The following is a 9,478-nucleotide window of genomic DNA, read 5'->3' on the forward strand; positions in this document are numbered from 1 at the left end:
GATGCGAGCTCTTACAGGGAGCCAGTGTAGAGAACGGAGAAGGGAAGTTGTGTGGGAGAACTTGGGGCGATTGAACACCAGACGAGCTGCAGCTTTCTGGACAAGCTCCAGAGGTCTGATGGCCGACGCCGGGGCTCCGGCAAGTAGTGAGTTGCAGTAGTCCAGGCGGGAGATGACAAGAGCCTGGTCAGTGAGGAAGGGGCGAATCCTCCTGATGTTGTAGAGGAGGAATCTGCAGGAGCGTGTAACCGATGCAATGTTTGCTGAGAGCGACAGTTGGTCGTCCAGGGTCACACCCAGATTCCTCGCCGTCCGAGTTGGCGTCACCACGGTATCATCAATGCAATAACATCCATGCTGTTGTGCTGCAGCACAACATTGTTCAGGCTACTGCTACCACTATCAGATTGAGCTATTAAGAGATAAAAGTATTTGAACTGTGCCTTCAGGGGACATCATGATTATAATAAAGATAGTAATAAAGAAAGACAGTGAGAGATAGAAACCCCCACTAAACACATAATTCCCATCTGCGCTTATTGCTGTAGTGTGTGCATGCGCTTGTGTTTGTGTAGGAATGCTCAGCAGTAATGGTACACAGCATGCAAAAGGATCAAGTATTTTCATGGTGTAGAGCAGGACAAAGCCATTACAGTAATCAGTCTGCGTTGAGTGGAATTGAAAGAACCAAATATGCAGGCTTTCATGTTTTCATGTCATCACCAGGATTTAAGAGTTGATTGTGTGATTACTTCTGGCCAAATTATGCCTTTTGCACCAGTTCTACTTGCCATTTTCATCCATTACTCCCTCTCAACATTTTACAACAAACGCTGATGTAAAAAGGACAACAAAAGGGAGGGAAAACATTAAAACCTCACAAAAGCACATTTGGTATCGCCCATGGCTGTAACATTTCTGCTTTGCAAACAGCCAAAGAAGGACCGCCCGGGGAGGAATCACTAGTAAACAAATCTGACAAAGAAATATTTGTATATGGTCACACTGCGGGTGAAAGTGGTCCAAATCAGACGTTGTTTTTCTCATAATTCGGATCTCAGAGTGTGACGAATCTGACGTCCGTGGGCAACTTTGTTCGCAGTCGTAGCAATGCAATCTCTCCACTATAACAGAGTTCAGCACAAGGACAGTGAGATGTTGGACCAGAAACATTTTGTTAGTGTTAACCAGCAGAACACAAAATCACATCATCAGTGTGTTTGAAAGAAGAAATAATTCAGACCACAGGGGAATCTGGCTGGGATATCAAAATTAAAGCTCTTTTTCATGCAAAATATTTTTCTCCCCATTGTTGTAGTTGACTGCTTCAGGGTGTATCAAAGTATTTAGTTTAACACATTACATTGGTTATGAATCAATTATTTTGATGTTGGACTGTCGAAATAACTACCATTCCCAATTGTATTGCTCGTCAGTTAGTGATGCATTTTCTTGTATCAATACTGTAGAGACTGGCTTTAGGGGTGGTAATGTTGGGTGTTCGCTGGACTATTACTATTGAATAGATTTTTATCTGGTGATCCACTGACAGTTGCTCTTCAGCTCACACAGCAGCACACACAACATAAGATCAACAAGTTACTTTGGCACGTCGGCTTGTTTTTCAAGTTCACTATTTCACATGACTGCATATGACCGACTTAACGCTCTAAATTGTATTACATCAACACGTTATGCTCCTTAGCATATCAATGAATCACAATGCAAAACATGTTCACACATACAGTATGTTGATGTGAACTTGCTACATTTGTGCGGTGTGCTTAACATACCTCGTAAAAAAGCATAAAGTTTCCCAGTTTACAGCCCCCCGTTAACCACTAAACCTACTCTTATTAGATACATGTGGAATCAGTGATGCATACTACACAGACACACACAAGTGAACATGGCTCTTGTTTAGAAGATGGCTCTTTGTGTGTGCGTGTAGTAACTGAATTTACACTTGACATGTCCCCAGTTGGAGCTACCAGTATTAATGAAGTTCAGCTGTAACTGTGTTTTGGACACAGAGGTGGGTGGTTACACCTGTCTTTCCAATGCAGCTTTTATCATTCAATCTGTGCTCATTAGCCTGATTGATGCAATCGAGGAGGAACGACCAGGAAAGCATTTAAAAAATGATGGATGTTCAGATGGGTGTGTGTTGAGTCAGTGTAGGATTTGCAAACTGATGTGACTGAAATTAAAATTGAACAAACAATTGCTCTAGATAGATCTGGAAACCAGCATTTGACAAAAAACTGTCATTGCCCCCTTCAAAATAATTATTGCAATGAATCACAAGGCTGGAGCTTCTCCAGAGATACACTAATGTCCTCCAGAATTATACCTTATCAAATGTCATTTACTTCTTCAAGTGGGTTATTGCACTAAATGAATAAACCTATACTACCTATACGTGATAGGTAGTATAGGTTTATTCATTTATTTTGAGACATTGAAGTCGTCCGTGTTGCTGGGCTTTCTGGTGGTCCGGTTTTGTGTTAAATTATTTGACATGTACACTAGGATCAAAAGCCTTAATGCATCTTATGCGGCCCTGTGTGTTATGCAAATGGAGGTGTTTTAATGAAGGCGCAATGAATAATTCAGGAGTTGTGGTTGACGAGAAACGCACCGCAGGAACAAATTCATAGAAAAAGAATTGCTTTGGAAAAATAAAAATTGACATTAGAGTGTCTCTCTCCTCTGTTTGATATCTAGGACTGCTCATAACTTGCTCATTAACAAACATCCGCAAACTGAAATAACCCATTTGATTAGTTTGTGAGGCACAGGAGATGCATTCAGTCTGTGTCCACTTCTCTCTCGCCGCCGCCGCCAGCCTTTTTGTACTTTAATAAGACTAAAACTGAATATCACGGTAAGGTTGGTCTTTTTGGTGGGGTTGGTTGTCTGTACAATACCAGAGTCTGATTAGTGACAACACAGACAAATTATTAAAGGAACACACTCTGCAGCAGTTTGTCTTCTGACATTTGTTTTTTAAATAGACCAATTTAAATGTTTGAAAATTGTAATTTTTGATGCACTAAAAATAACATTAAAAACATCACTGCGGAAGAGCAGGTGCGATGTTCAAACGTGAACAAACAGGAAAGTCATTTTTGATTACTTTCCTTTAGCTGTGTGCAAGTTAAGGATGCCAATTTTTCAGATGGCTCTGTCGCAGGGACTTTGAGCTGACTTCGTATTATGTGTGGATTGTGTGGTTTGTGCCAAGTTGTTGCTTTGTCGGCCCCGGGCTAAGATAGGAAGGTGAGAATTATTCCACCCACACACACCACTTACAAGTCTCTTATCTAATCCTCCAGCAAAATGTAATCCTTTGCTGAATCAAACTAAGGACATGTTGACCTAAAAGACTGCGTTCCTTAATGAAACGAACACCTGAGTTGTTTCAAATCATCATTCATCAAACTCAATTTGGTTGATGTAAGTGTTTGCCATTATCTGAATTACAGCATAACAGTGTGAGTGTCTTTCTTTCACCATCTGCAGTCGCTGCCACTCACTCACAGGTAGAGTCATGTAATGCAGACGCAGTGCAACGGAACATCCCAGTGTCCACTTTGTGCTGTGCAGATGTCTCCAAGGCGTCCCCCTGATCTCTGACACGGTCAGGCTGACTTTGTAATCACATTACTGATGCATGTCTCATTAGTTTCTGCCATGGCTGAGTGTCCCTGTCTCCTCCTGCTCACCTCATACTTCTCTCTCTCTCTCTCTCTCTCTCTCTCTCTCACTCACACACACACACACACACACACAGACACACACATGCACAAACATCCACTCCATTGCTGGCTGGCATTTGAGAGTGTCTGGGCTTGCATCTAAAGCAGTTTACCATGGAAATAATAGCCCACTAAAAGGATTCTCTGTATGCAGAATCATCCCATTCCATTTGCATCCTAGTGAGACAAATTTAATTTGAGCAGAAGGTGAGCGTAACACCATGTTGCAATGACAAAAGAATGAGCAGGAGTGAGAGAACTGAAATTAGAGGGGTGTTCTTCTGGGTGTTTCTGTGACTGGGGGGGGACTTTTATTTCAGATACTGATGCATTTAGATTTATTCTAGATTTGTTTAAAGTGAATCCAATAAAAAGTTGAAGGTTAGGAAGATTTAGTGAAAGAGGCTAAACGCATTTTCGACTTTCTAATAGCAGCCTCTTGAATATGTGGCTAGACTCTGATGTCTCACTCAACGGCTTTGTCTTTTTGTTTGCCTGCTTTGTTCTTCAATAAAAAAGGTAAGACCGTCCATTCATCCCACATCCCCTTTAAAAAATGCAGACAAAGCGTGAAGGTCATTTATGGAATATTCATGATAAAATACTGGCACTCTGATTATGAGTCAAGGTCATGAGCCGTCTTTCTGAGCTGCTTTCCTTCATCTGAAATATTGCTGTAGCAGGTTTTCAATAAGGAGCCTCACAGTGAACTCCTCTTTTCTCCACCCACCCTTAACCCCTTTCTCAGGTAAAGTGCTCACAGCTCATCCTTGAGAGAGTTTGCTTGTTGTTGCTCTAAATAGGCCTGACTGACTGTTTTGTCCCTTTAAGAAAGCAGGAGCCATGACATCGATTTAACTCCTGATGCAGACTTCTCTGTAAATGCTTTAACTGCATTCCTTCAAAGACCACCAAAGAGGAGCAGGTCTTCTGTTGGAGCATCTCCAGAAACACTTGTCACAGTTCCCCTTTCTGTGAACCCGACGGTGTTCATTATTAATGAGGTCTTCATGGCCATCGTGCTTTACCGTCTTCTCTACTGAGTAGTAACAGCTTTTACTCAATATCTAGCTCCCTGGCTAAATGCAAATCCTCCCTTGTGTTACTGTTTCTGCATTATCCTGTCCTTGCATGGTCGTCAGTTGGTTTGAGGTTGATGCAACGCTGAGTTGCTACAGCTTGTGGTTACTTGGCTGAACTCGTAGTTTGTGTCATATTCTATTGATTTCCTCCCAGCAGGCAATTTCCAGGGTACTTAGCCTAAATATCAGCTCTGATCAAACTGACTGAAAGCGAGTGATCTGCTTTGAGCTTGATTCTGAGTTTGTGTGTGTGTGCAGCAATAACCTGAGTTTAACACCGCGCAACAAACATCGAACATAGATATAAGTGATGCAAACATCCCGACCTTTGCTTTTTCCGAAAAAGGGCTATTAGGATTTTTATGAAAGGGTCACCTGCATGTCCTCCAAATAGATTTAGCAGAGAAAAAAAAAAAAGCTGCTTGTGTGACACTCAGGGGGGTTCTGAGTAGAGTAATCTTTTGTTGTTGTTTAGAGGTTTTAGCGTTCCATGGAGAAAGCAATTTTAAAACGGATGAGGGCGTAATCCCCGACAATACAGGGATTATCTCTTTAAATGACCTTTATCTTGCCATGAGGCATGGAGTGCTTTTCAACTCCACTATCCCAAGTCTGGTTTGATTACGGCTACAATGCCTATTTATAATAACCAGGCTATAGACCGACTGCACAGCTGAAAGGAGGCTGTGTATTCAGAATGAACGATAAGGGCCTCCAAGGTATTTTAGAGATATGCAAGAAGTCAAGTGACCGAAGTGAGAGGATTTTAACAAGGAAAAGCTGAAAAAATAAAGAAAGCATTGTTGCCTTTAAAAGTTTGTCCAATGAAAAATAGTTTAGACTGTGACTGAGGATATTCTGTAACTATGTGCATCTTCCTGCCTTTTAATATGCAGGATGAATTCAAATGTTTTGTTCACTTATGGTTTGTTTTGGAATCTTGGGACAAACAACTATGGTAAATAATGAAAAAAAAAAACTTCCTTCTGAACCTCTGAGCTTTTTTATTGAAAGGCTCAAAAGTAATGGAGTGAATCAGAGGGTAAGTTGGGCTGTTCTAGAGGCTCCCACCAAATGATGGATGAGTCGATGGTCTCCCATCTTTGTTAGTTTGGATTTCTGCTTCATCAAAGGTGCTATATTTTACCCTCAGAAATTGAAGGGGAGAGCGAACACTGCTTTGTTTCAGATAATTGGAGCCATGGGACCTGGCACCAATTATCTGAACCAAGTAATGGGAAAGAGATTGACTAAAATGTTGACTATATTTCATAGCTGAACTCTCTTCCATATGACCATTTTTGTTTAAAGTTAAGACTCTCTTTATTGTCAACTATTGTTTTTTAATGTTGTTTACTGCTTGGGGGGATTTTTTTAAACATCTTCAAATGAACTCATACAACATACAGCCTGGTTGTTTAAGTTTCTTGTTTTTTGAATTTCTATAGACCAAATGTCCTCTTTCTAAATATGGAATACAGTCCACTGAGATTTGACAAACTTTAAAACATCTAACTGCATCTCTTTGGTTTTCAAGAATCTTCTCTGTTTCTGAAGAGGTCTTTGTTTCTTTAAAGAGCTCAGTGGCAAATCTTGAACATGAAAAAATAAGCCTCTCTCCAATGAAACATTAAGGGCTTTGTAGCCGGCTGCACTGCTGTATCTTGTTTTATTATATCAGTTTAAGTAAGATTGTTGAATTGGACAAATCTCAACTTTACTTACATCCTTGATGAATATTTCAGCGGCATGCATTATGCATGTGAGGATTCACTGCATGTATGCAGAGATACGGGAAAAAGTAGTTCGGAATGTGTGTTGACCTTTGAGAATATTGAACTTAATGCAGCCATGTTTGTATCATTACAATATTCCTTTGTGCTTAGTTTGAAGACACATTTTTCTGTTTAATTTAGTAAATAGCTAAGCACCAAGGAAGGAATTTATTTTCTTAAAATGTATTCACATTTAATGTTGGAAGGACATCTCAACTTGAAAGTTAGCTTACCATATAAGAGGGTGCTTTTAAATTACAGGAAAGAAGCAGCAAATAGAAACTGATGAATAATTTCACCACGTTTAAATAAAAACTGGGAAAGAAGTACCACAGAGTTTCCAGATAATAAGTAGCCCAGCTGTCTGATCATTTTAAAGGAATGTGGGGTGATTCGTACTGTGCCATCCAGCAGAATAAAGACACATGATTAAAAAAAATTACAAAACAAATAGGAGTATGTTGAATCGCTTTAGTTTCAAAACTTCATCTTCCTTAAGGGGGCCTTGAGGGGAAAGCTTACCAATTTGAGTTTTGACAAGTCCCTTGGATAAATGTATTCATGACTCCACTCCAGATTTAAATGCAGCAATACACTATAACCTTCTTGCTAAACAACTTGTATATTTTTGCTGTAATTCTCCAAACCAACCAGGGGCGTAGTTGGGAGATTTGATACTTCAATTTGTTCCTATTGTTTATTTTTTTCTCCTTTTGATGTAAAAAGCAAAAAAAAAAACTTCCAAAATATGTTTGATAAAATGATATAAAAGGTACCGACAGCATTTTGAATACAAACAACTTTCCCACATGTGCATACTAACAAGTCAGAAACAGAAAAAAAATACAGTAATGGACAGTAAAGCACATTTATGACTAGATATTGAGTCAACTGTGAATAAACACAGTCTGTAGATGCATATGTATTTCTACTCCATGCATCATTTTCATTCACTGTGTAAAGAAACTACATGTATGGTGACATTTTGAGTGCTTTTTATATTTTATAATATTTTGTTCTTCAGCCTTTTGTGAAACAAGGCATCAACATACACAGCTGAAGTTTATGGCCTATAAAAAGGTACAAAAAACACTTTATTATCATTAATAAAAATCTTGAATAACTCAAATGATACAGGTCATTCTCTTACAATATATACAAAGACTTGCATGGTTTACACACCAATGTGTGTGGTGGGTTATCTTTTCCTTTCCAGTCCCTGGGCGAAACGTCTGCACATTTGAGTCATTTTCATCCCCCCCATATTTGGCTATTCATGCTATATTTAATCCCAGGGAAACTGAATTTAAAAAAAAGTATCTTGAAAATATTTGAAGTCGACCATTTCAACTGGAGCCTGGCTTTATGCAGTGACTGGTCTGGGTCCACTGGGCTCGTTAACAGAGCCTCCGTGCGTGAGTCCAGAATATTCTCCGATAAATGAACCGTCCTCGTTGAATTCTCTTCCACCGTCGGCGTAGTCGACCATGCTGTCTCTGCTGACGCTGTCCCCCAACGCATCATCGCCATTCATGGTACCCAAGCTGCTGCACTTTAGTGGCTTCTCTTCGCTGTCACTGCCACTGACAACAACAGAGAAGGATGGTCAGTGGTACAGCGCATATGTTCAGAAGCAATACTTATGGCACTAAGAGGCTGACACACAAACACACATACAGTACACAGTATCACAAAGAACTACATATAGACAGAAAAACCTGCATACAGAGCCTGTACATGAATAAAGACTATTAAATGCTTGGCTGCACGAACACATAAACATGCTCCCAGTCACAAAGCGAATACTTATGGTTCTTATACATCACCACGGGAGGTAGGCAGGGGGAGGATGCAGCGGCTGCACAGCAGGAAAGGGAGCACAAGGGAGGCGGCGAGGGCTTGCTACAATCACTTCACTAATTGCTAATTGCCAAGGCTTCAAGACCAAAGGCAATTTCAAATCTCTTTAGAACCAGCGATGGAAATTGCTGGAGTGCAGTGGGAAGGAAGACGAGTGGGAGTTGTGTGTGTGTGTGTGCGTGTGTGTGTGTGTGTGTGTGTGTGTGTGTGTGTGTGTGTGTGTGTGTGTGTGTGTGTGTGTGTGTGTGTGTGTGTGTGTGTATTTGTGTGTGTCTGTGTGTGTATGTGTCAGGGGGAGGTAGGGCGCTAAGATTGAGAAAGGGAAAAGGGTGGAAAAGGTGGGGCATATGCAATCCCAGACAAACAGCCTGTCATTCCTGGTATTCCCGAGGGGCCCTAACGCAGGCCGAGGAGATTAGATGCCAATTTAAGGGCTGGGCAACTGGCCAACCCGCAGGTGTCTCACTACAAGATGCAGGGTCACCTCAAAACATTGAGGATATTTTTCCTCCCTGTCCTCTTTTCTAATTCCCTAAACCATCCATATTTAGAAACACCTCTCTCTCTCTCTCTCTCTCTCTCCTCCGGTTTGGTATTCATAACACAGAGCGTCTGCGTTCGGAGACGGCGCTCTGGTGGCTGCTTTATGATAGCGCCATTTGAGGCATACTCAACATTTTGCAACCTCAACATTTTGCGCAGCGTTTTAGAGCAGAGACATGGTTCAAGCTAAGCTTACAAATCGTGTCTCCTTCACAGAGACTTTTTTAATAACCAATCTTATCTCTCCTATTTCACGAGGCCGTTTACCATTCAAGCCACATAAGGTCCACATTTCAACTCTTATCAAACCCTCTTTCTCTGACGACTCTAGAGTGCCGAAGATAAGTGGCTGTTATCTAAGAGCAGCGGAATGCCAGGGCTGCCGCAGCCCGCCCACAGTGACTTTGAATACAGTGATAAAATGGGCCCAAGCTCTCATTCAGGCTGTTGGTGTGGA

General features: G+C 41.0%; 1 protein-coding gene across 5 annotated transcripts in view; it reads right to left on the reverse strand.

The window, feature by feature from the left end:
- Positions 1–6,825: 6,825 nt before the first annotated feature.
- LOC129099390 (neural cell adhesion molecule L1-like protein) overlaps positions 6,826–9,478 on the reverse strand; it is a 48,560-nt gene continuing 45,907 nt past the window's right edge. For all 5 annotated transcript variants that reach the window (XM_054608617.1, XM_054608618.1, XM_054608616.1 and 2 more), the window contains one exon: positions 6,826–8,201. In XM_054608617.1, the coding sequence (XP_054464592.1) occupies positions 7,982–8,201 (220 nt within the window). In that variant the 3' untranslated portion in view covers positions 6,826–7,981. The remainder of the gene's footprint in view (positions 8,202–9,478) is intronic.

The sequence above is a fragment of the Anoplopoma fimbria genome, chromosome 12 (assembly GCF_027596085.1).
Source record: "Anoplopoma fimbria isolate UVic2021 breed Golden Eagle Sablefish chromosome 12, Afim_UVic_2022, whole genome shotgun sequence".
NCBI classification, from domain to species: Eukaryota; Metazoa; Chordata; class Actinopteri; order Perciformes; family Anoplopomatidae; genus Anoplopoma; species Anoplopoma fimbria.